Consider the following 27897-nt stretch of genomic DNA (forward strand, 5'->3'; position numbering starts at 1 on the left):
TTGAAAGCTGCTCAGAGATATGGAATAGTCCCAAGGGAGATGGATTAATGGGAGGAGTATGGGTGCAGTGGTTTGCTGTATATGACAACTGCAGATTACCAGAACCTTAATTTTCTGAGTTGTGTGCAACTGTGCAACTCTAGGTGGTTTATTTTGGGGGGATGGATAATGTGTAGCATGGACAGACATACACACACGCCATGCTCCCTCACAATGAACAATATATTGTACTTTTAAAATGGTAACAGGTAACAGTAGGACAGCTAGGTACAATGATCCTCCTCCACCACCAACATTATTCTTTATATCTCAGTGGTCTTGTAGTGAGCTGTCCCAGTCCTAAAGAACACAAAGTCCTACTTATGCTCATCCTCAAATTCAGTTTTAAGCTATCAGTTGTGCTCTGTCTAATGCAGGCAAAGTTTCACAAAGTACTTCCACTGTCAGCTCTCACCATGAAGAATGTTTAATCCTTAGCTTTATTTCTTGTGTCATAAAGTGTTTGTGTACAACAGGGTGTTACAAAAAGACTATTTAAGTCTGGACTAACAGATATTTTTTCCTGGCACGCCATCATCCTATTCCTCTGCTGCAGTCCTGTAGGTGATGGAAAAGCAATACACCTATATGTACAGGAATATTTGCAGGACAGTAGAACCCTGGAGTTACAAACACCAGAGTTACGAACTGACCAGTCAATGGCCACGTCTACACTACCCGCCGGATCGGAGGGTAGTGATCAATCTATCGGGGATCGATTTATCGTGTCTAGTGTAGACACGATAAATCGATCCCCAATCGCTCTGCTGTCGACTTCGGAACTCCACCATGGCGAGAGGCGGAAGTGGAGTCGACAGAGGAGCGGCAGCTGTCGATCCCGCACTGCGAGGACACGAAGTAAGTGATTCTAAGTCAATCTAAGATACGTTGACTTCAGCTACGCTATTCTCGTAGCTGAAGTTGCGTACCTTAGATCGATCCCCCCACCCCCAGTGTAGACCAGGCACACATCTTGTTTGGAACTAGAAATACACAATCAGGCAGCAGCAGAGACAGGGGGGAAAAAAGGCAAACACAATACAGTACTGTGTTAAACGTAAACTACTAAAATAATTAAGGGAAAGCAGCGTTTTGCTCCTGAATAGTAAAGTTTCAAATTTGTATTAAGTCAATGTTCAGTTGTAAACTTTTAAAAGAACAACCATAACGTTTTGTTCAGAGTTACGAACATTTCAGATTTATGAACAATCTCCATTCCCAAAGTGTTCGTAACTCTGAGGTTCTACTGTACAATGCTCTACTTGCTCCTGCTGCAGCTGATGCTGTGACTGTTTCACCTCAGCCTGAGATCTGAGATGCTCCACACTCTTCCTTTGGAAAATTCTGCCAGGATTTACCAAGTGGTTTGTGAAACTCAGCAAATCTTTTGGTGAATTAAGGCTGAGTCCTGGGGAGTTGTTACCAAAGGCCTGTACAGACCAAACAAAATTTTAATTGTAGCTGACTTGGGGAAAAGAAGCTGCTTCTACACTCATCAAAGTCCTAGACATATTTACTACAATTCACTTTTTTACTATATGGACATTAAAGCCCCAGAGAGACAGTATAAAACCACTTATGTCTCCTCCCTGAAAAGCTGAACTCTGAGAGGGTTTATATGTAACTTGTCAGCTTTGCTATGCTAGTTTCTAGTCTGTATTACATTTGCTGCTGTGTGGAGCTCTAATGAATTATTTAACTTCATTAGGCTTATTAGTTAGGTGGATTTAATGAGGTCCTCTGTTAACACAGTAGGCAGAACTCAGAAGGCCACTGACGTGCACATTATTGGTTCTGTATATAAAAGTGAGGTGTGAAACTCACGAGCTTCAGTTTGAGTAACAGTTTAGATGCGTATCCAAAGTCAATGCCAACCCCTGGCTGCTAGCTCTAGAAATCTCATTAAAGTACACTATTTTCTAGTTCCAAATACACTAAAAGTATAGTAGGATTTGCTCCCTCACTGGCATTTCAGTATTTCTGCTTCAGGCCCAGGCAAAACCCAGAAGGGTAGAAATAACTGATGGTTTTGAACCTTATAAATAATTACATACATATTTTATGCAGAGCCATGAGCTAGTGCTGATTTTAAAAGACAGTTTAATTATTAATTCTGAAAAAGTTATGCTACCTACTTAGCTTTCTTTTTTCTGTTCATGAATTGTTCATAAATAGGTTTTGATTTTTACAAATATATTTAATTATCCAACCAGCTTATGCAAACAAATTTCAGCCTATTGGTTGATTGAAGACTTGCCACTTTGTCTAACTGCTGTCTGTGTGGTGTGATTGATCCCTTAATTACATGTTGTCTCTGATCCTGACTCTACAGCTGAAATGTTTGAACAAGAACATGGTAAATAGTAAAAAAAAATGGCAGCCTCTAACAAACCTCTGAGCATGTGCAAACTGATATCTTTTCAGAGGTTTACAACCAGGAAGATGTTCCTGCTTCAAAGCACCTAGGTGTTAGAGCAGGGATCTCGAACTCAAATCACCCCAAGGGCCACATGAGGACTAGTACATTGGCCTGAGGGCCACATCACTGAAATCTTTTCATACAACAATACAAAAGTATAATAAAAAATGAAGAGTAATACAGTATGCTATTAAAAGTCAAGGTATTAACTTTTTTAAAACTGTAATGCAAAGAGGGGTTTTAATAAAATATAAACACCTGTAACTATTCCTTATGTGGTCAGTAACACTGATGATGATCTACACTAACAGTCTATCAACATAGCTGTAATGGCAGGAACTTTTTAAAGTAACTATTCATACAAAATACATTGCCACTTTTAACAAACCTTCTTCCCAACTACTCACAGCAAAGACTCATACATGCTGAACTTCATACCTCAGACTGCTCGTCTAGTCCATGAGGCCACACCCCTGCCCTGCCTCTTCCCATCCCTTCCCTGTCCCCATTCCAATCCCTTCCCCAAAGTCCCCACCCCAACTCTGCCCCCTCCCTGCCCCTATTCCAACCCCTTCCCCAAATTCCGGCCCTGGCCCTGCCTCTTCTCCGCCTCCTCGCCTGAGCGCACCGCGTCCCTGCTCCTCCCCTCTCCCTCTCTAGATCAGGTACCTCCATTGATCTCATCTGGGGTTGTGTGGCACTGGGAAAGAGGCGGTCTCTTGAGTAACCAGATCCCCAATCACTTAGGGTCCATAAAAGTGAAATGCAATATGAACATTTAAAAGAAAAAATAGGACAAGGACATCAGTGTATTGCAGCTGCCCCCAGAGTGACTCTCCCTAGCATTTCCAGTCAATCGCTAGCATCATCTGTGTCAATTATAGAAAAGATTAAAGCAACAAGAGGTCATATTAGTTCAATAATCCAGAAAACTTCTGACTCCCAGGCGGGGGTATAGATTATTTAAGTAGTACTTCTACTGGCTGTGAAATACACAAAGATTATAAATGGCTTGTGAATCAATAGAGGCTGTGGTTTATTGACTCACATGCCATTTACCGAATAAGTGTGTTTGGAAGATACTTCCCCTGTAATGTTGGTCCCTTTTCAAAGTTTAGGAAAATACAAATCTAAACAACTTAGATATATCATTCAGAAGCCCCCCACTTTTCTCCAACAATACACTTATTTGACAAAAATTTGCCAAAGTATTAAAGTATTTTTTTTCATTTCAGGAAGTGTTCTTGTTGGATAAAAGCAATAATTAATACATTTATGTTATAGGGGAAAGTATGAGAAAGGGAAGGCTCAGAACAGACCCTGGATTTGGCCTGACCATTAGAAAGAAATATGCTTCTCAGCCTGACTGAGTCTGTGCTAATTGAAATATGCCTGACAAGTTTACAAGGTCTGCATTAATTACAGGAGAACATCCCAAGACAAAAAGTCTGTTCTAAAGTGATAAGATAACATTAGGACAGCTGTTGTTACAACTCTGTTTTCCGGAACTCAGAAATAAAATTTGTTAACCCCTCACTCTTTCATTCTTAACTTGCTTGTTTTCTTCTCATATGTAACAAGTGGTATGAATGGGCTTACTGAAGTCTGTCATGCCCCAATGATTTTAGAATGGTTCTGTTAAAGAATGAATCGGTAATAAAATGTAGATGTGACAGGAAATATGTTAAGTGAAATAGCGTGTGATTGCGGTGGGATGTTTGACGAGTAATAAAAGATTGTAGTGCCCGGCCTTAGAATAAGAAAAACAACTACCCAAGATCATTTGGCTGAAGAATGCGCTGGGTGAGACAGTCTGATAACCCTGAGGGCACACCAGAATCCATCCACAGCCACCCCAAGGACAGGGGAGCCGAAGAACAAGATAACAACAAACCGTCATTGCTGTGCCATCTGCGTGATTAACTGTCACTTGAGAACAGCATGACGAAGCAAACCCTATATCCTTGTATGAGGATAAATCCCTAAAAACAGACCCTGAAGACTGAGGACTTTGAGTCTGGTTCTGCAACCAACTTCCAGGAGCATCAGATGCGCATCTGACAAGGCCCCGCTCCCTCCTCGTGTCCAGGCCACCTGGCCAGTGATTGGGCATGAGCAGCTCTAATGCTGGTAACTATAACAACAACCTTGCAGAACTTGTGTGTGTGCGTGTGTGTGTGTGTGAATGAATGTGTGAGTGAATGGAATATTATAGCTATAACTGATTGCTTACTCTGATTCTTTCTGTATTCACAATAAACGTGGCATATTGCCTTATCCCCTGAATAAGCTCCTGCTGGTTTTTATTTTCTACATATAACTTTCTTACTGAGACGTTTCAGAGTAGCAGCCGTGTTAGTCTGTATTCGCAAAAAGAAAAGGAGTACTTGTGGCACCTTAGAGACTAACCAATTTATTTGAGCATAAGCTTTCATGAGCTACATCTCACTTCATCGGATGCATAGTTTTCCACTGAATGCATCCGATGAAGTGAGCTGTAGCTCACAAAAGCTTATGCTCAAATAAATTTGTTAGTCTCTAAGGTGCCACAAGTACTCCTTTTCTTTTTACTTACTGAGGACACTGGCAGACACATTAACAAGCAGAACTGTAATAGCTCTACATGAGAAATATCTTATGGCTGAGAAGCTGGACAATCTTAAATATTTTAATTATCACCTATCATCATGTAATTATTTGGAATCATTGAATCAATGACTGTCTATGAGCATTCTCTAAGCATTCATTTGGCTCGTGGTCTGGAAAACGTCTATGTCCTAATTAAACATTTCCTAAAAGAAACTGTAATGGAAAATAAATGTCAGTCATTATGAAGGAGCCATTTGCCTAATTAATTGTAATTTAAATAGGCAGAGAAAAGGCAATGTCTCTCCCCGTTGGCAAATTTCAGAGATTGCTGCATGAAATGTTTTTAACTTTTACAAAATTTAGGAAAGTGATTTTAATGACCTTCAATTAGGAGGTGCTAAAGCAGGTGGAAGAAGATCAAAGTCTACTAAAATCAAAGAAAATTAATAGCTTTTCATGATAAGCAGTTAAGAGTTCTCCCATGTTTGTTTGGTTTGGTTTGGTTCTTTTGCTTGATTATATAGAATACATTTTACCATACAGTTCCTAACTTCACTTATACCCATCCACTTCCATGGATGTCAATGAGGATGCAGAGTTATAACTGAAGATAGGATTTGGCCTAATATATTTCAATAATATATTACTTCATAGATAAGTTAAATGATTAAAGACACGGTTGGCCTTGGTATTTTATTGCATCAACATGAGGCCATTAATACAGCATGTTTGACAGAAAGCACAACATTTCCTGCATTAACACTGTGCACTAAGATTAAGGAATAGTGCTATCAAATGCAACTGACTAAATCTAACTTCACCAGAAAAAATGTTCCATCTTTTTAAAGAGAGCTAACAACCAAGACCTTTTATAGTTGGCTCGTATTCAACATCACTTTGCAGGAAATCCTAGATCTAAGCCCCTTTCAGCTAGCTATAATCTGATATGTTGTTTACATATTTTCTCTACACAATATAGATGTGTATTCTGGTTGCTGCAAGCAAGCAATCAAAAATGGCCCTCACATGTGACCAGGTAATGGAACCTAAAACATACAACAATACCATGAGTTTCTCCATTTCAGTGAGTATCAAGTACAGAATAGGGCTTTGTGTTCTGTTGTTTGTGTGAGGGTCTACACTTAAAAGTTAAGGACTTAAAAGAAGAATGTCCTACAAAATTACCAAACCTGTTTCAACATATGCACAGCCCAAGTCTCCAACCTATCCTTCAGGAGTTGCTCGCATGAGTAAATACTAATGTAAGTATGGGTTTGCTGGATCAGGTGCTTAAACTGGTAAGAGACTATTTTGCGTGGTGTCAGTGTTACTTTTTCTCTCTATGTAACATATATTTGGCTTAGAGGCACCCGGGTAACCGTGCTGAGAGGGCTTACATGAGTTGTACATGGTGTTTGTTTGTGTTACAACAAACTCAAGCGGAAATTGTTTTGTCACCCTCACCAGGAGCTGAATTCACAACACCAAACTTCCAGGTGCCTAGAAAATCACAGGAACAACACTACAATCCACAAAGCCTGAGGGTCCCTCTACAACTAATGGGGAGAGAGGGTCACTTTAGATTGCAATCCACAAAAGCCAAAGCCAACATGCTAGGCGCGGAACTACCTAAGCTAGCCCGTGGGAGATGCCGATGAGAGGGCTGTGTCTTAAACCACCGCCCTCTCACTGAGTTCAATATCTACGCTGCAAAAACAGATCTGCAACAGCAAGTCTCAGAGGTCAGGTAAACTGTCTCAGGCTTGCGCTGCAGGGCTAAAAATAGCAGTGTAGTCATTGAACCTCAGACTCACCCAATGTGAGTAAGGGTTCCATAATCTGGCCCCCAAATTGGTGATATGGGTGTTAAATTAGAAAACTTTGGTACTTCTTAGAATCATAGAATATCAGGGTTGGAAGGGACCCCAGAAGGTCATCTAGTCCAACCCCCTGCTCGAAGCAGGACCAATTCCCAGTTAAATCATCCCAGCCAGGGCTTTGTCAAGCCTGACCTTAAAAACCTCTAAGGAAGGAGATTCTACCACCTCCCTAGGTAACGCATTCCAGTGTTTCACCACCCTCTTACTGAAAAAGTTTTTCCTAAAATCCAATCTAAACCTCCCCCACTGCAACTTGAGACCATTACTCCTCGTTCTGTCATCTGCTACCATTGAGAACAATCTAGAGCCATCCTCTTTGGAACCCCCTTTCAGGTAGTTGAAAGTAGCTATCAAATCCCCCCTCATTCTTCTCTTCCGCAGGCTAAACAATCCCAGCTCCCTCAGCCTCTCCTCATAAGTCATGTGTTCTAGACCCCTAATCATTTTTGTTGCCCTTCGCTGGACTCTCTCCAATTTATCCACATCCTTCTTGTAGTGTGGGGCCCAAAACTGGACACAGTGCTCCAGATGAGGCCTCACCAATGTCGAATAGAGGGGAACGATCACGTCCCTCGATCTGCTCGCTATGCCCCTACTTATACATCCCAAAATGCCATTGGCCTTCTTGGCAACAAGGGCACACTGCTGACTCATATCCAGCTTCTCGTCCACTGTCACCCCTAGGTCCTTTTCCGCAGAACTGCTGCCTAGCCATTCGGTCCCTAGTCTGTAGCTGTGCATTGGGTTCTTCCGTCCTAAATGCAGGACCCTGCACTTATCCTTATTGAACCTCATCAGATTTCTTTTGGCCCAATCCTCCAATTTGTCTAGGTCCTTTTGTATCCTATCCCTCCCCTCCAGCGTATCTACCACTCCTCCCAGTTTAGTATCATCCGCAAATTTGCTGAGAGTGCAATCCACACCATCCTCCAGATCATTTATGAAGATATTGAACAAAACTGGCCCCAGGACCGACCCTTGGGGCACTCCACTTGATACCGGCTGCCAACTAGACATGGAGCCATTGATCACTACCCGTTGAGCCAGACAATCTAGCCAGCTTTCTACCCACCTTATAGTGCATTCATCCAGCCATACTTCCTTAACTTGCTGACAAGAATACTGTGGGAGACCGTGTCAAAAACTTTGCTAAAGTCAAGAAACAATACATCCACTGCTTTCCCTTCATCCACAGAACCAGTAATCTCATCATAAAAGGCAATTAGATTAGTCAGGCATGACCTTCCCTTGGTGAATCCATGCTGGCTCTTCCTGATCACTTTCCTCTCATGCAAGTGCTTCAGGATTGATTCTTTGAGGACCTGCTCCATGATTTTTCCAGGGACTGAGGTGAGGCTGACTGGCCTGTAGTTCCCAGGATCCTCCTTCTTCCCTTTTTTAAAGATTGGCACTACATTAGCCTTTTTCCAGTCATCCGGGACTTCCCCGGTTCGCCACGAGTTTTCAAAGATAATGGCCAATGGCTCTGCAATCACAGCCGCCAATTCCTTCAGCACTCTCGGATGCAACTCGTCCAGCCCCATGGACTTGTGCACGTCCAGCTTTTCTAAATAGTCCCTAACCACCTCTATCTCCACAGAGGGCTGGCCATCTCTTCCCCATTTTGTGATGCCCAGCGCAGCAGTCTGGGAGCTGACCTTGTTAGTGTAAACAGAGGCAAAAAAAGCATTGAGTACAGTAGCTTTTTCCACATCCTCTGTCACTAGGTTGCCTCCCTCATTCAGTAAGGGGCCCACACATTCCTTGGCTTTCTTCTTGTTGCCAACATACCTGAAGAAACCCTTCTTGTTACTCTTAACATCTCTGGCTAGCTGCAGCTCCAGGTGCGATTTGGCCCTCCTGATATCATTCCTACATGCCCGAGCAATATTTTTATACTCTTCCCTGGTCATATGTCCAACCTTCCACTTCTTGTAAGCTTCTTTTTTATGTTTAAGATCCGCTAGGATTTCACCATTAAGCCAAGCTGGTCGCCTGCCATATTTACTATTCTTTCGACTCATCGGGATGGTTTGTTCCTGTAACCTCAACAGGGATTCCTTGAAATACAGCCAGCTCTCCTGGACTCCTTTCCCCTTCAAGTTAGTCCCCCAGGGGATCCTGGCCATCCGTTCCCTGAGGGAGTCGAAGTCTGCCTTTCTGAAGTCCAGGGTCCGTATCCTGCTGCTTACCTTTCTTCCCTGTGTCAGGATCCTGAACTCAACCAACTCATGGTCACTGCCTCCCAGATTCCCATCCACTTTTGCTTCCCCCACTAATTCTTCACTTAAATGAAGTACCCCCTCCACCATGAGGTATCTGTAGATACCAAGGTCAGAAGGGACCATTGTGATCATCTAGTCTGATTTCATGTATAACACAAGTCATGCAACTTCCCCCAAAATAATTCCTAGAGCACATTTTTTAGAAAAAACATCTGATTAGTTTTAAAATTGCCAGTGATGAAGAATTCACCACAACTCTTGGAAAATTGTTCCAATGATTAATTTCCCTCACTGTTAAAAACGTACATCTTAATTCAAGTCTGAATTAGTCTAGCTTCTACTTCCAACCGTTGGATCATGTTATACCTTTCTAGACTGAAGAGCTCATTATCAAATATTTGTCCCACATGTAGGTACTCATAGACTGTAATCAAGTCACCCCTTAACTTTCTCTTTGTTAAACTAAATGGACTCAAGGAGCTCAATCTATCACTAGAAGGCATATGTTCTAATCCCTTGAGCATTCTCATGGCTCTTCTCTGAACCCTCTCCAATTTATCAACATCCTTCTTGAGTTGTGGATACCAGAACTGGACACAATACTCTAGTAGCAGTTACACCAGTGCCAAATACAGAAGTAAAATAACCTTTCTGCTCAAGATTCCCCATACATTTGTCATCCTAAAGTAATATGGGACTAAGGCATTTTGGCTTTCTAAACTATGTCCAAGCAGAGGCCCTGTCATTATTTATAAACTGTGTTTAGCTTACTGTTTTGAGTGCAAGCACCAATTTTAACATTGTTCGCTTGAAATTTTAAAAGTACATTCTCCCCTGCAGGTTTTAATATTATTTCGGGGGGTATAAGGGAAATGGCATTGTAAAAATGATGGTATTGTAAGCATCCGAAGTGCACTCCCACTGGTTGTCATCATTTTTCTTCATTTGTTTAAAATAGCAATATATTTTTAATGAAAAACTACCACCCATGAAAACTCATTTACGTCACACTGATGACTACAGGCGTATAAGTGCAAGAGAGAGTCAAGTTTACTCACTCAGAAAGGAGAGCTTTTAGGCTAGCCAGGGAACTAAAGCTTCTGTAACATAAGACTGGTTATGCTTCATTTCAGACTTGTTTATAACAAGCATCCCTTAAACCACAGTCTGAGTGCCAACCAGCAAGATGCTAAGCAATCTTACCGGACTTCATTGGGAACTGAGGATGCTTAGACCCTTGCAGGATTAAACCTTTTTGTGATGGGGTGAGCACCCCATGCAAAGCTTCGAGGGATTAAAGTGGCTAGGCAGGCCAATTAACTGCCTGGGCTGCACTTGAGGAAGAAGACAGGAAGCAGGTCACTAACTGGAAAGAGGCTTAGCTGGGCAGGAATAGGAGGGACCCATATAAAGCCCAGGAGCTGTGAGCAGCAATAGGCTGTTAGGACATAGTCTACAGTCACTCCCTGGGAGGACGGCGCTTGGGGCTGGCAAACCCAGAAAGAGAGGGAAGCCCAGGAAAACAACAGCAACGGGTAGGACCGTATAGACCTTGGATGGTTGTTATAAGTTCCCTGGGCTGGAACCCAGTGTAGAGGGTGGGCCTGGGTTCCCCCACCAGCTGTGGTAAGATGAGGCCCCGATGCATAAGCCCTTGTATCAGAGGCCCGGTATGAGGCCTAAGGCCTGAACTAAAGTAATGGTCAAGACTTTCCTCACACAAAGCAAAGTTAAGCTGTGAGCCAGAGGCAGGCCCTGCTCACAGAAGCTGTCAAGAAGAAGGCTGCTGCTGCAATTAAACACATACCTAAAAGGTGCTAAGCACTAATAATATAAACATGCACCACGATGGTACCAGAACAGTCCAGGACAAGCACATTCAACATAGATAACAAGGAACAGGCTGACCATCCTAAAGACAGGGGCAAAAGGGTAATATGATGGATAGAGTTGCTTTGTTCAAACCAACATGCACAAGGTGAAAGCCAGCACCTTACTACATGGAGAGGTTGCACCTCAATACGTCAGGAGTGATGTGTAACTTGTTTGTATTTGTGTATAAGAATGCATCCCTGGGGCGGTGTCTTTGTCCAGTCTAGGCGGAAGTGGAGAGTCCTGCCACTGACGGAGACGGTCCATTCTCAGGGGGCACATATTTGTAGTACGTCCTATAAAGTCTGCAGGAAACTATTACTGTGCTTCATTTGGCAATAAAACTGGCCAGGTGCCTCATACCTTATCAGAGTCTATGGTCATTGGGGGTTCTCTCGGGGTCTGCTGTGTCAGCAACCTGCAGAGCCGGGGCAGCACACAGAAGGAACACATGCTCGCAGCCGACTGTTATCAACATTAAACAGAGCAGAGCACCACACCGGTGATGTCTGACGACACCACCCACTGGGAAGTGGTGCAGGGCGTTGGAGATGCCAGCCAGTCTGGAAGGACTTTGATTTCCCCAGAAGGAGAGGTCCTTAGTGACCTGGCCGGAGGACCAAGCCACAAACAGGAAGCTACAGCTCTGAGAGTGAGAGGGGCACAGGCTGAAAGAGATGATGGAGAGAGACACCACCAGAGGAGGGTAGCATCTGGCAAGAGCTAATCCCCAGAGCTGCCATTGGAGGTGCAAGATACAGTGAGTGAACCCCGTGACACCTTTTTACAGAAGAGAATTAAGACCTTGCTCCTGCAACAAGCTCTGCATGGACAGAGCCTTGAGTGGCATTATTATTATTATTTATTTTATCATAGCAACTAGAAGCCCTAGTCGTAGACTAGAATCTTACTGTGCTAGGTGCTGTACAAACACAGAACAAAACTGTCCCTGCCCCAGTGAGTATCACGGAAGTCAATGGGATTTGACTTACATGGAGTTCCTTAGTTCGTGCAATGCAAGATAAAAAGGTGATAAGTAACCGTATAAAATTCTCACTACAGGATTTACTTTGAAGGAGCAAGTCATTGTCCTTTAAATTGATGAAATAACGTACAAAACCTTCTGTAACAGCAAAGGAGTTGCCAATAACTTCAAACTATAAACAAAATGGAAATATCTGATTACCCGCCGTGACCTTTTCTGGAATACTGCTTCCTTAGTTCTATTGCCTACAATATATACAGCCATTTCTTTGACTAATAGAAAAGGAGCATTTGTGGCACCTTAGAGACTAACCAATTTATTTGAGCATAAGCTTTCGTGAGCTACAGCTCACTTCATCAGATGCATACTGTGGAAACTGCAGAAGACATTATATACACAGAGACCATGAAACAATACCTCCTCCCACCCTACTCTCCTGCTGGTAATAGCTTATCTAAAGTGATCACTCTCCTTACAATGTGTATGATAATCAAGTTGGGCCATTTCCAGCACAAATCCAGGTTTTCTCACCCTCCGGCTAGGTATTGTGCTTCAAAACTACAGACTCAGGAGATTCTTGAGGCTATTTTCTGTGATGCACATTTCAAGATGGCAAACAAATGGGCACAATTTTCTGCTTCTGAGCTTATCAAAAGGATTTTCAACTCTGAAAGTGAGTTGTTGTGTGATGACAACCTATTAGATGATCGTGACTTTGTGCCGGATTGTGTCAAGAGCTGGTCTGAGACGGAAGACCATACAGTATTTCTGTTGGTTTATCATCAAGTTTGTGTTCAGACAGTGAGGAGTTCATGTTCAGCCCTGGTATAAGACTGAAAGAGACGTAGTTGGTGATAACTTTTTCACTAATATCAGCTTGTTGAAGGTCAAATTTTTGTTGAGTAGATCTATATTGGAACAATCTGATGAAAAAAGCCAGATATATCTATTGAGATGCATCCACACTGCAGCAGAGAAAGAAGAGCTGGTAACAGACAGGAGACCTGACATGCCAAATGCACTACAAATGTCACTTCCATGTACATTTGCTAACCCCTTAAATGTACATGTTAATCTATTCTTTCACCTCCACCTTCCTCCATGAATGATAGCAATAAGCTAAATTATAAGGAGCGGAATACATCTTGAAGTTATTCCTCCCCATCTATTATCCCAAAAAGCACTGGACAGAGACTGAATTTTTCAAATCTCCTGTTCAGACCTTCCAGTAGTAACAAAGATCAGGGCAGTAGAGGATTTGGTGTGCGCATGTATAGGCTGAACTGAAGTGACACAAGCAGTGGTGAGCTGAAGCCGGTTCGCACTGGTTCGCGAGAACCGGTTGTTAAATTTAGAAGCCCTTTTAGAACCGGTTGTTCCGTGAGGGTTCTAAAAGGGCTTCTACATTTAACCGGCCAAAAGTGGCACCTTAGTCACCGACTCCATGGGTGCTCAAGCCCTGGAGCACCCAAGGGGAAAATTTGGTGGGTGCAGAGCACCCACCGACAGCTCCCCGCCCCACCCCCGGCCCTAGCTCACCTCCACCTCTTCCCCTGAACGTGCCGCCCTGTTCTATTTCTCCACCCCCCCAGGCTCCCCACGAATCAGCTGTTCAGCAGGAAGCCTGGGAGGGCTGAGAAGCAGGTGGCAGCTTCGTGCTCAGGCCCAGGGAGGCGGAGGTGAGCTGGGGCGGGGGGGCGCGAGGAGGGCTGCCCGCGCCGCAGCAGGTAACCGGGGGGGAGGGGAGGGCACGCGCAGGGGAACCGCTCTCTGCCCCAGCTCACCACCGCCACCTTTGGCCTGAGCGGGAAGCCGCCGCCTGCTTCTCAGCCCTCCCCGGCTTCCTGCCAAACAGCTGATTTGCGGAAAGCCGGGGGAATGGGGCGGAGAAGCAGAGCGGGGTGACGCGTTCAGCTGCGGAGCAGAGTGGAGGTGAGCTGAGGCCGGGGAGCTGCCAGTGGGTGCTCCGCACCCACCAAATTTTCCCTGTGGGTGCTCCAGCCCCAGAGCACCCAGGGAGTCAGCGCCTAAGGCGCCCCTTTTGATGTGATCAGTGGAGGAGCAGCCGCTCACCCTGCTCCCCCCCACAGCTACGCTCCCCCACCACTAGGAGCCAGAGGGACCTGCTGGATGCTTCCTGGGAGCTGCCCCAGGTATGCATCTCCGGGACTCCCCACCTAGCCCGCTGGCAGGTGCCTCTGGCTCTTGGGGCGGGGTGGGCACCCACTACGGTGGCCCACGAGACCCTCCTGCCCAGTTCTGGGGGTAGTCGGGGACAGGGGAGGGGGGTGGTTGCGGCAGGGGTCCAGGGGGGGGCGTCAAGGAATGAGGCGGGGTTGGATGGGGCAGGAATCCCGGGGGGCGGGGGTGGGCAACGACCCCCTCGTGGGGTGAGGAGGGAACTAGTTGTTAAGATTTTGGCAGCTCATCACTGGCACAAGGGACATATATCTAATATATTCATGTGAGCAGATTGGGTACTAAAGTATACAGCAAACCTGATCTCCAATTAATCCAGAGAACAGAATTCTTGTATATTTCAATACATTGGTGGCTCACAAAAACAGAACTGACAGGCAGAGCAAGATGATAAGCTGATCTGGATATATGTTTTTAAAAAACAAGACAGTCTTAGTGCTGAGAATCTATTTTCAGATAATCTAAAAATACACTTTAATTATACACTGCCACTTTACTATTGACAGCTCACTGTGGTAAAGTGGCAATTGCCCAGTGGAAGATGGCTGTCTTGGATGTTTAGCATCAGTAGAGCATCAGGGAGGCTACATTTGGTGAAATTATGCTGCATGGGAGCATGACTATACATCAGATACTACAGGGGTATATAATCCAAAGTGGTACGTGTGGTCCTAGAAAGCTAGAAGTCTTAGAACTGAGCTAGTCGCACTGATGGTACACATACATTTTCCACAGCCACCATATTATAAATAATAGTCATATAATAAAATAATAATAAATAATAAAGACAAAATCTTTAAACTCTTACCAAAGCAGGAATTGACAAAGCCATACCACATGCAACCATACTCTCCTCCAATCCATCTGCCGTGGATGTTGGATGCAAAACTGAGTGTGGTGCCGGAGATGCACACTAGCATGTCACTGGCACTGATGTTCAGCAGTAGCATGTTCACAGGGTTGCGCAGGGTTTTAAACTTGCAGAAGAGTATGAGAACAATCAAGTTATTCAAGAAGCCAAATGCCAAGATAAATCCAAGGAAAACAGCCACTATGGTGTGCCCTGTTCTAGAGAGTCCAGTTCGTGGCTCATGAGGATCTGTAGATGCTCCAAAGCTCAGGTTGGCTGTCCAGCTGGTACTCATTTCTGACATTATAGTAGGCTGGAGAGTTCTACTCCCAGATCTTCTAGCTACTTTATAGAAGTACTTTTAGACCAAAGGTAGAAGGCATCTTAAAAAACTGCCAGGTCTTCAGAGCAAAGCAAGTTCTAGTAATTGTGATCAGTCCCGTTGTCACAAAGGAGTTCTTCATGGCAAAAACATCCTGCACACATGGAAAGAAAACAACAAGCATTATCTCCAAGACAATTCTTTTCGTATTAATACCAAGAGGCTACATTGTCTGTTAACAGTTCTTCCCCTTTGGCAAAAAGAACTTTTGTTAAAACTCAGTCTTTTGTTTTCTCTCTGCATAAATAAAATCCGTTATTTGAAGTCTTAGAGTGCTTTTTGTATTTATGAAAGCTATTCTAGAAGGATTCCCTCTAGCCAGCAGTCTATTACGCAAAAGACCACTTAGGCACTTTATAACCCAGGCACTAGTGTGAGAAAATATTTAGTAAGGAATCAGTGATGAGCTGCCAAAATCTTAACTCCTGCCCCATCCAACCCCCCGCGTTCCTTGACGCCCCCACTCCAGACCCCTGCCCCATCCACCTCCCTCCCCTGTCCCCTGACTGCCCCCAGAACTGGGCAGGAGGGTCTCATGGGCCACCGTAGCGGTGCCCACCCCGCCCCTAAGAGCCAGAGGGACCTGCAGGGGCCGAGGTGGGGAGTCCAGGGGGTGCTTACCTGGGGCAGCTCCCAGGAAGCACCTGGCAGGTCCCTCTGGCTCCTAGGGGTGGGGGAGCGTAGCTGGGGGGGAGCAGGTGGACCGGCCGCTCCCCCACTGATCACATCAAAAGTGGTGCCTTAGGCACCAACTCCGTGGGTGCTCCGGGGAAAATTTGGTGGGTGCAGAGCCCCCACCGGCAGCGCCCCACCCCTCGCCCGGCCCCAGCTCACCTCCGCTCCGCCTCTGCCTCCTCCCCGAATGTGCCGCCCTGTTCTGTTTCTCCGCCCCCTCCCCCGGCTTCCTGTGAATCAGCTGTTTGCGCGGGAAGCCTGGGAGGGCAGAGAAGCAGGCGGCGGCTTCGCGCTCAGGCCCAGGGTGGCGGAGGTGAGCTGGGGCAAAGAGCGGTTCCCCTGCGCGCCCCTCCCCTCCCTGGGTTACCTGCTGTGGCGCGGGCGGCCCTCCTCGCCCCCCCCCACCCCAGCTCACCTCCGCTCCACCTCCGCCTCCCTGGGGCGGGGGGTGGAGAAGCAGAGCGGGGAGGTATGTTCAGGGGAGAAGGTGGAGGTGAGGTGAGCTGGGGCCGGGCGTGGGGCAGAGAGCTGCCGGTGGGTACTCTGCACCCATGAAATTTTCCCCGTGGGTGCTCCAGCCCCAGAGCACCCACGGAGTTGGCGCCAAAGGCACCACTTTTGGCCAGTTGTTAAATTTAGAAGCCATTTTAGAACCGGTTGTCCCCTAAAAGGGCTTCTAAATTTAACAGTCTGTTCTAACGAACCGGTGAACTGGCTCCAGCTCACCACTGTAAGGAATATGGTTTTATTTAAGCTCTCCAGCGTCTCCTGCTGTGTTTGTGCAGCTCCCAACACACCAAAGTCTCAATCCTGACTGGGGCTTTGGGGGGGCGGGGGTGGCAGGGTCTACTATACTATATGTGATTACTGATTACTAACAATCTGAAGGGAAATAGGAAGAGTTTTCATACCCAAGCAGCAGCATTTTAGTGCATCCCTTGAAGGTAGAACACATTGCAAGATTGAAAGACCTATTTCATATGAGATCTATTTCATATCTACTGCATTCACTGGCTGTTAGACATTAGTCTCCACGATTCAGAGACTCCAACCAGCTTCTCAATGCTTTTTCCCCCCACAGACTTAAAAATGTATATCATATATTCATTATATAAATATATTGTATTTGATTAATTAAATTGTAATTAATTAATACCACAGAGACTATAACACAAAGAAAAAGGAAACTAGTAAAGTACAATATCATGAAAGATGTATTAACTCTTTAGCCACAGCTTTCAGGACAGGTTGCTGAGAACATAATTAGTCTATATTCTTATTTTATATAGTTTTTTTGTTAAAGGGGAACTAAAAGGACAGTTACGATGTTGTAGAGATTTCCATTCTGAATTTAAAAGTACATGGTATCTTTAGCTTCCTGAACTAAAAGACAAATTAAAAAAGGGGAGTTAAAATTTCTGTTTCTGAAGCCAAGTGTTCCCAGAAAGATTATTCATTAAGAAGAAAGGATATAGATAAATGAAATGTGTTAACCCTTGCATTTCTTCTAACCAGTAGTTTCTCTGAGAAGTACTTGCTAGAAAGATGCATCGCAACAGCAGAAAGGTATGGCACAAAACAGCTAAACAGAATTTACTAAAAATTCTGTTTACCTGTTTCATGCAATGTCTCTCTGGTGTCATGATGCGTTTTTCTAGCATGTAATTTTTCTTTATATTGTACCATACTTACAAGTTATTGTGCACTTCCAAACAGCCATATTGCTACATCCATCTCATTACTGTAATGATTTTATTTAAAGTACACAATGTATTATGACTTTACCTTTGTGAATTATAAACTATAGATGCTTTTCAGATCAATCTAAAAATGTAGTCTACTTTTTTCCCATATCCCATACAGCTTTACCCAACTCTTTTGCATCTGACCACTTATTTTAGACTCATCCTGCTCTCAGCCCCCCCAACTCTGTCCTTGTTTATACCCAACCAATAGTATTGAAGAATTTGGCTTCAAAGTTCATCCACACACAGATTTTGTAGTGGTATAACTATTTCAAAGGCCACATCTACACTACGAAATTAGGTCGAATTTATAGAAGTCGGTTTTGTAGAAAGCGTTTTTATACAGTCGATTGTGTGTGTCCCCACACAAATGTTCTAAGTGCATTTAGTCGGCGGAGTGCGTCCATAGTACCGAGGCAACCGTCGACTTCCGGAGCGTTGCACTGTGGGTAGCTATCCCACAGTTCCCTCAGTCTCCGCCGCCCATTTGAATTCTGGGTAGAAATCCCAATGCCTAATGGGGCAAAAACATTGTCGGGGGTGGTTCTGGGTACATATCGTCAGGCCCCCCCTTTCCCTCCCTCCCTCCGTGAAAGCAACTGCAGACAATCGTTTCGCACCTTTTTTCCTGGGTTACCTGTGCAGATGTCATACCACAGCAAACATGGAGCCTGCTCAGCTCACCATCACCGTATGTCTCCTGGGTGCTGGCAGACGCAGTACTGCATTGCTACACAGCAGCAGCTCATTGCCTTTTGGCAGCAGACAGTGCAATATGACTGGTAGCCATCATCGCTGTACTCCAGGGTGCTCTTTTAGCCGACCTCGGTGAGGTTGGTCAGGGGCGCCTGGGCAAACATGGGAGTGACTCAGCCAGGTCATTTCCCTTTTAAGTTTTGTCTAATGGCGATTCAGTCCTGCGACAGTCCTACTGCACCGTTTTCTAATGAGCAGCCAGGAGACGACGATGGCCAGCAGTTGTACTGCACCGTCTGCTGCTAACAAGATGTATAAAGATAGATGAAGTGGATCAAAACAAGAATCAAACCAGATTTGTTTTGTATTCATTTTCTCCTCCCTCCATGAAATCAATGGCCTGCTAAACCCAGGGTTTTGAGTTCTATCCTTGAGAGGGCCATTCTGTGTCTCCTTGATGCAAAGCCACCCCCTTTGTTGATTTTAATTCCCTGTAAGCCAACCCTGTAAGCCATGTTGTCAGTCGCCCCTCCCTCCATCGGAGCAATGGCAGACAATCGTTTTGCGCCCTTTTCCCTGGATTGCCCGAGCAGACGCCATATCATGGCAAGCATGGAGCCCATTCAGCTCACTGCAGCAGTTATGACCATTGTAAACACCTTGTGCATTATAGTGCAGTTTATGCAGAACCAGCACCTGAAAAACCAGGCGAGGAGGTGATGGAAGCACGGTGAGGAGGACATGAACACAGATTTCTCTAAAACCACAGTCCCCAGCAATTTGGAGATCATGGACTTACTGGGGCCATGGAACGCCAATTCTGGGCCTGGGAAACAAGCACAGAGTGGTGGGACCGCATAGTGTTGCGGGTTTGGGAGGATTCTCAGTGGCTCCGAAACTTTCGCATGCGTAAGGGCACTTTTATGGAACTTTGTGACTTGCTTTCCCCTGCCCTGAAGTGCAAGAATATCAAGATGAGAGCAGCCCTCACAGTTCACAAGCGAATGGAAATAGCCCTGTGGAAGCTTGCAACGCCAGACAGCTACAGGTCAGTCGGGAATCAATTTGGAGTTGGCAAATCTACTGTGGGGGTTGCTGTGATGCAAGTAGCCAACACAATGATTGAGCTGCTGCTATCAAAGGTAGTGACTCTGGGAAATGTGCAGGTCATACTAGATGGCTTTGCTGCAATGGGATTCCCTAACTGTGGTGGGGCTGTAGACGGAACGCATATCCCCTTGGCACCAGACCACAAGGGCAGCCAATACATAAACCAAAAGGGGTACTTTTCAATGGTGCTGCAAGCACTGGTGGATCACAAGGGACGTTTCACCAACATCAACGTGGGATGGCCGGGAAAGGTTCATGACGCTCGCGTCTTCAGGAACTCTGGTCTGTTTAAACGGCTGCAGGAAGGGATTTACTTCCCAGACCAGAAAATAACTGTTGGGGATGTAAAAATGCCTATAGTTATCCTTGGGGACCCAGCCTACCCCTTAATGCCCTGGCTCATGAAGCTGTACACAGGCACCCTGGACAGTAGTAAGGAGATGTTCAACTATAGGCTGAGCAAGTGCAGAATGGTGGTAGAGTGTGCATTTGGATGTTTAAAGGGTCGCTGGTGCAGTTTACTGACTCGCTCAGACCTCAGCGAAAACCAATATTCCCATTGTTATTGCTGCTTGCTGTGTGCTCCACAATCTCTGTGATAGTAAGGGGGAGACGTTTATGACGGGATGGGAGGCTGATGCAAATCACCTGCCGCTGAATATGCGCAGCCAGACACCAGGGCAGTTAGAAGAGCACAGCAGGAAGTGCTGAGCATCAGAGAAGCTTTGAAAACCAGTTTCATGACTGGCCAGGGTACTGTGTGACACTTCTGTTTGTTTCTCCTTGATGAAAACCCGCCCCTTGGTTGCCTCTAAATTCCCTGTAAGCCACCCACCCTCCCCACTTCGATCACAGCTTGCTTGCAAAAGAAATAAAGTCACTATCATTTAAAAAACCTGTATTCTTTATTAATTGATTATAAAAATAGGGAGATAACTCACAAGATAGCCCGGGTGGGGTGTGGGAGGAGGGAAGGAAAAGGCCACTTTAAAACTTCTTGAATGACAGCCTTCTGTTGCTTTGGCTGTCCATTGGGATGGAGTGGTTGGGTGCCCCGAGCCTCCCCCACCCTGCATTCTTGGGCATCTGGGTGAGGAGGCTCTGAAACTTGGGGAGGAGGGAGGGCAGTTAAACAGCGGCTGCAGCGGCAGTCTGTGATCCTGCTGCCGTTCATGAACCTCCACCAGATGCCGGAGCATGTCCGTTTGATCCCGCAGTAGCCCCAGCGTTGCCTCATGCCTCCTCTGATCTTCCTGCTGCCACCTCTCCTCACGTTCATCGCCCACTTTCCTGTACTCTGCTATTGTGTCCCTCCACACATTCTGCTGAGCTCTGTCAGTGCCAGATGACTGCATGAGCTCAGAACATTTCATCTCGCGTGTGTTTTTTTCGCCGCCTTATCTGAGATCGCCTTTGGGAGGAGGAGGGAGGCTTGAAACATTTGCAGCTGCTGGAGGAAAAAAAGGGAGTGAAGTATTTAAAAAGATACATTTTACAGAACAATGACTATACTCTTTCATGGTGAACAACGCCATTCACATTACATAGCATATGTGATTTTGGTACAAGGTCGCATTTTACATCTTATATTGAGTGCCTGTGGCTTTGGTGCTAGAGATCACACACGCAGTGCCGGGCAACAGAATTCGGCTTGCAGGCGGCCATGGTAAGCCATAGTCTTTCGGCTTCTGCAACCTTCATAACAGCAGCACCCTCCTCTCCCATACCAAGCAAAGCACGTTAGTTGGCCACTTCGTGCTGTGGTTTTCCTGTTAACATGCAGCAGCAGAAACCAAACTAACCACCCCCGCCACCATCCAATTCTCTGGGATGATCGCTTTACCCCTCCCCGCACAGTGTGGCTGGTATCAGGGAAGATCCCTGCTAGCCAAACGCGAACAGCTCAGCGCCAATCCCACCCCCCACCCCCCGCAGCTAACTGTGGGGAGGATTTCTTTTCAGCCACAGGCAAAGAGCCCAGTAGGAACGGCCACCTCTGAATGTCCCCTTAATTAAATTCCCCTATTTCAACCAGGTTACCATGAACGATAGCACTCTCTCAAGGATAACACAAAGAGATAAAGAACAGATGTTGTTTGAATGCCAGCAAACACTGGGACCATACGCTGCCAGGCTTTGTCATGCAATGATACCAGATTACTTGCTACTAGCATGGCATGGTAAAGTGTCCTACCATGGAGGACGGAATAAGGCTACTCTCCCCAGAAACCTTCCGCAAAGGCTTTTAGAGTACCTCCAGGAGAGCTTCATGGAGATGTCCCTGGAGGATTTCCGCTCCATCCCCAGACACGTTAACAGACTTTTCCAGTAGCTGTACTGGCCACGAATGCATCCCAAGTCCTCAGGGCTACTTAATCATTAAAAAACGCTTTCTTTTATAACATGTATTATATTTAAAAAGGTACACTCACCAGAGGTCCCTTCTCCGGCTTCGTTGGGTTGGGAGGGTATTTCAGTCAGGGTGATAAAAAGATCCTGGCTGTCGGGGAGAATGGTGTGCTGTGTGCTCTCCCCAAGCTCGTAGTTCTCCTCTTCATCTTCCCCATCTGCAAAATCCTCAGGCATAGCAGAGAGTACCCATCATCGGAGTCCATGGACAGGGGTGGGGTAGTAGTGGCAGCCCCCCCTAGAATTGCATGCAGCTCAGCGTAGAAGCGGCATGTCTGGGGCTCTGTCCCGGAGCATCCGTTCGATTCTTTGGTTTTCTGGCACGCTTGTCTGAGCTCCTGAAGTTTCACGTGGCACTGTGTTGCGCCCCTTCTGTAGCCTCTGTCCCTCATGGCCTCAGAGATTTTTTTGAAATGTTTTGGCATTTCATCTTTTGGAACATAGTTCTGATAGCATGGTCCTCTCCCCATACAGCGATCAGACCCAGTACCTCCTGTTCGGTCCATGCTGGAGCTCTTTTTTTCTATTCTGGGACTGCATGGTCACCTGTGCTGATAAGCTCGCCTGGCCAAACAGGAAATGAGATTCAAAAGTTCCCGGGGCTTTTCCTATACACCTGGCCAGTGCATCCAAGTTCATCAGAGTGCTGTCCAGAGCGGTCACAATGGTGCACTGTGGGATAGCTCCCGGAGCCCAATACCTTCGAATTGCATCCACACTAACCCTGATTCGAAACGGCGATGTCGATTTCAGCACTAATCCCCTTGTTGGGGAGGAGTACAGAAATCAGTTTTAAGAGCCCTTTATGTCGAAAAAAATGGCTTCGTTGTGTGGACGGGTGCAGGGTTAATTCAATGTAACGCTGCTAAATCTGACATAAACTCGTAGTGTAGACCAGACCATAGGGGTGTGGAATATTTTTAAACCAAAATAATTATATTGGTACAACCCATAGTGTGGATGCAGCTATACCAGTGTAAAGGTGCCTTTACACCAGTATAGCTTATTTCCTTTCACGTGGTATGGAAATAAACTATACCAGTATAAGCACTTTCATACCAATATAATTGCATCTAAACAAGGAGAGTTGTATCACTTTAATCGTACCAGCACACAATATAACTTTTGTGCATAGACAAGATCTTAGGTTACAAACTTATAAACAAGCATGTGAGTAACTTAACATGGGGGGGGGATCTCTACCGAGTTTATGAATAAATCCTTGGTGCACAAAGCAATATACCTGCATATTTACAGAGTTGGGACCTCAGACTATCAACTCCTTAAGGCAAGGTATGCGTTTGTCGTTGCTGTAAAGTGCCATAAACTCCTTATGTATATGACAATAATACCTAGCTCCTATGCAGAAATATGTATCGGTTAGAGAAACAAAATATTTTTTTTTTTAAACCACACACATTGGGGATGTCTGCTGATACTGCCAAATAAAATAAAAAGCAGGCTGAGTAAGGTTTGCTTAAGTCTCCAGGAGAACATAAGGATATCTAATGGGGAAAATCTGAAGTTCCGTGCTAGCTAAGAATAGGTCCCATATTAAAAACACAAATGCAGATACAAATATCCTAAATTTCTTTATAGATTTAGACAAACCGCATGCCAAATGATGGTGTTAAGAAAGCCCTGGGCTTCATTTAATTTATTTATTTATTTGAGACCCTGAGTTGGATTTATCCTGGCTTAATATTAGCGTATAATTGAGTAATATGGATTCGATCCTCCCAAGTGCTCAGTTCTGCTGTGAGATGCTCAAGTACTTTCAATGCCAACTTACTTCACCACTGTGCAGGATTGAGCCCTAGATCAGTATGATTTTTCAGTTCTTCTGATTAGGAAATTCTTAACTGAACAGTCAATCCTGTTTTTTGTTTGTTTTTTTTAATATTAGATCTCTAAGTGGCTTTCCAACATTTAAAAAATGGCATTAGTAAATGAATTGCGTAGCATTCATCAAACTGCACTGCAAGGTCTCTCTGTATTAACTTGTTTTTGGGTGGGAAGGAAAACACTGAAAATGATCTAAAGCATTTGGTTTAAAGAAATGGCTTGGACATCAGTACAAGACACCAACTAAATTCAATAGAGCATTTTTTTATTTTATGTGTTACAAATTTCAAAAATAGTTCTGACAAATACGAGTCAACAAGATGCTGAATGCAGGGACTCCCATCACTGTTGGCAGTTTCTTCTGAAGCGATCTTATGGGAAAGAGGGAAATAAGTATGATCAGTGCTTTGCGTTGATTAAACAGTTCTTTCAACTTTGCCCAGAAAGAAGGGCATAGCTTGTGACTTGAAAGTTATTGAGCTTGCTAGCATTAAGGGGTTTTTATTTATATTTTTGAAATTGCATTTTTATTTCCAGTTGAGAGATTCTCAATGTACATTATCCTGCAAAGTTGTAAACTATGCCAGAGAATGGTCCTCGATTCACTTCCAAACTTAATTGTTGATAAAATTGTAAAAAACACATTCAGATGTCCAAAACCTCTTACCAAAAAAAAAAAGATTCATTCTACTGGGACACATCAGAGCAGTATAACAAACTTGTAGCTTTTTGTGGATATAGCCCTGAACAGTTACCTGATTTAAGATTTCACAGTAAATGCAGTGGTTCATTTAAAAAAATAATAACTTTAATACATTTATTCAGCATAAAAGTGTATTGAAAAATGTAACATTTAAAACTGTTTTGATATTTCAAAGTAGATCTTGGCTGAAAGTCTTTTAAAGATGCAAACAACTAATTTCTTGGATTTTATGGTAGATTAATGAACATCCACCATTTATCTTAATCTGTTGAATAAAAGGCTAAATTTGACTTTGAATTTTGAAATAGTAAATATAAGCATGATCAGATCTGACATTTTTAGTTTATATATGACAAACCAAATTAATATAATTAATTATTTGAGTTCTCCACATACAAAAGGGGCAGACCAAAAGAATCCCTCTTGAACACCACTGAGAGAGAGAGAGAGAGAATTTATGGGACTTTCAAAGAACGACCCAGGATACACAGGGATGGCAGAGCCTTGTACATGCCCAAAGCAACATTTGATGGCACAGGAAAGATTTAGATTCACGTGCTTAGAAGCAATTAAGAAACAGAACTCAGGCCAAATTTTTTGAATCACTCACAGATCCCATTGATTGCTGGGTCCCCAAACCTCTGAAAATCTGAAAATTACTTGTTTAGATAATTAACTTTAGAAACCAACATTTGAAAACTTTGTCCTCTCTTTACACTAGTGTAGTAAAACAAACTATAAAACCTAGACTATTTAGCCTACCACGCTTAGGGGAAAATGTACTAGTTGTAAAGATGGGCAAGGAATTTTTGAATATTAAAGCAATAGGGGGGTGAATGGGTTGCAGAAAAACTTTGAGCTACCTTTGTAGCTGGAACACTTCTTTAGCACCTTAAAAATTAAACTCACACCCTAGAGATCTTTGTTATTCAACAAGGAAAAGCAAACAATTGTCAGTACAGTTCAATTCTAACTGCCAACTAGACAACACAGTTAAGATCAACAATTGAGCAAAAGTGATGAAGAGGTGCCATTTTGGGGACTTGGGGAGTAATTCTGGGATACTATTTCAGGCTTTACCAACTGCAACAGATCAACTCTTCAACAGATAATAGACAGCATCCTCACTGAGTACCTTAAAACTCCCCAAGCATGTAAACTCCCTCACATTTGTCAGCAGAGTAACTATGTATGGCCAAATGCCAGGGGAAAGAAATAACCACACTGACTAGATCTTTGTTTGCGACTTAATCTGATTTATCAAAACTTTTTTATAGATTTTTCAGACAACAATTTTAATCTACGGCTGTTTAGAAGTCAGGATTTAAAGAAAATCAGGTCTTCCGCGCGGGGATTCTTAGACATGATGTAGATGAGATGTAATCTCCTGCAGTTCAGTCCAGGCTGCTTCTCCGCAGCCCGAGGAATTAGAAAACATAATCATGTCTAAAGGAAAGGAGGACTTGTGGCACCTTAGAGACTAACAAATTGGTGAGTCTCTAAGGTGCCACAAGTCCTCCTTTTCTTTTTGCGAATACAGGCTAACATGGCTGCTACTCTAAACAATAATCATGTCTGAAAGTTACATGCAGGTTTCTCAGTTATGGGTAGGAACAAGGCTAAAGACAGGGTAAGTGAAAAAATAATTCTGATCGGAACATGCCCATCGCCTAATGAGCTCATCCCCACCAGCAAGGAACCCTGCATCATTTAATTTCTTGCTACCAGTACGTTGCAGAGGGGCAGAGCTGGAGGGAGCCGGACGACCCCTAGCAAGACGGAGTTAGCTTCCCTAGTCCTCAACGTAGAAAGGCTGCTGCTCCTGGCCGTTGTAATCCCCCCGCGCACTCACAGTCCCGGGATTTCGACTCAGCCCAGGCGGGCAGGCGGGAGGGAGGTCGGTCTATGCAAACGCTACTTACTTTCCGAGGCGCTGGGGGCTGTCCAGCTCCCGCTCCGCCCAGCCGGAGCCACACGGGGGAAGTGGGAGCCGGCCCCGGGCAGCCTTCAGCCGGCGCCCCGAAGCCCGCCCCGCGTGGCGCGGCCACCGGCGCGAGGAGGGTCCCCGCCAACTGTGCCGGCTGGTGAGTCTCCGTCTCCCGCCCCGCTCCCTGCGGGCCGGGGGCTCGGCGCTGCCGGCTCGGGAAGCGCCGCTCCGCAACCACCCCGCCCCCGCCAGGCCAGCGCTCAAAAAGGGCGAGCGGCTCAGCCCACCCACGACCCCCGGCCAGGCTCCTCCCCGCTCTCGGCCCATTGCGGGGGCGGGGTCCCAGCGCTAGCGGCTCTGCTGCCCGCCCCGGCGGCGGGAGCTTTGAGGGGGGGAGCGGTGGCCGGGGGGCCCGAGGAGCCTTGCAGAGAAAGCTGCAAACGCAGCCCCGCCCCCAAAAGCCCCCGGGGTAGCAGCAGCTGCTGCTGGAAGAGACGCGGCTGCCAGGGCTCAAGCTGGGGCCGCGGCCTCGGGCACTGACATGCAGCCCGGCTCCACGTACCCAAGGAGAGATGACAGACGCGCGCATGTGTGTGCCTGGAGTGGGGGCTGCTTATCCTGTTTTGCGTTCGGCTTCTGGGTGTACATCCTGGGGGGGGGGGGCACTTCTAAGAGACACTTCTCCCTCACCCCCCGCCGCCCTTAATGCAACAGCTCCGCATCTCAGTGCCCTGGCTCCTTCCCTTTCCTAAGAGCTGGAGGAGGCTGCAGGTTTATGCTCTTGCTAGGGTTGCCAACCCTCCAGAATTGTCCTGGAGTCAGGGATTCAAGATTAATCTTTAATTAAAGATTATCTGGAGATAAAACGTCCAGGAATACATCCAGCCGAAGCTGGCAAACCTACTTGTTGCCCCTGCGCATTAAAAACCAGCGGGGGCAGAAGGCGGACTGGACACTGTGTTCCTAAAACACTGTCTGAAATCACTGGCACTTTCTGTCCCCTGTTGCTCCCTTAATGAGAAGCGTTCCGGCAATTCCTGCCCTCCCACTTCAACCCCCAGCGTGGGCTCTGTGTGCCTCTTCGGAAACGATCGAATGGGGAAAGAGACAGTGTTGTCTCTCAAACTCCAGGGTTTTGGCCCGCACCGTTTAAATAATAACAAGCAGCCTCCCCGTTTAGGAGAAGACGCTTTGCCAGAGCAAAATACAAGGAATTAGGGAAAATTCGTCTCTGAAGGGAGAAGCAATCATTTGCTAGTTGAAAGGCCATTTTGGAAAACAAAACAGAAGTGAGATCACGAGATTATCCAGCAATCTGAATGACCTGGGCTGTGGATAATCCACAAT

General features: G+C 45.3%; 1 protein-coding gene across 5 annotated transcripts in view; it reads right to left on the minus strand.

Annotated features, from left to right (window-relative positions):
- LOC140914077 (opsin-3) overlaps positions 1-27196 on the minus strand; it is a 153260-nt gene extending 126064 nt beyond the window's left edge. For 2 of the 5 annotated variants that reach the window (XM_073351122.2, XM_073351118.2), the window contains exons 1-2: positions 26546-27141; positions 15017-15534 (exon numbers count right to left, since the gene is read on the minus strand). In XM_073351122.2, coding sequence (XP_073207223.1) covers positions 15017-15362 — 346 coding nt within the window. In that variant the 5' untranslated portion in view covers positions 15363-15534; positions 26546-27141. Of the gene's footprint in view, positions 1-15016; positions 15535-26545 lie in introns of all 5 variants that reach the window. The other 3 variants (XR_012159758.2, XM_073351092.2, XM_073351108.2) reach the window with 3 other exon arrangements.
- Positions 27197-27897: the final 701 nt, after the last annotated feature.

Source organism: Lepidochelys kempii, chromosome 1, assembly GCF_965140285.1.
Source record: "Lepidochelys kempii isolate rLepKem1 chromosome 1, rLepKem1.hap1, whole genome shotgun sequence".
Classification (NCBI taxonomy): domain Eukaryota; kingdom Metazoa; phylum Chordata; order Testudines; family Cheloniidae; genus Lepidochelys; species Lepidochelys kempii.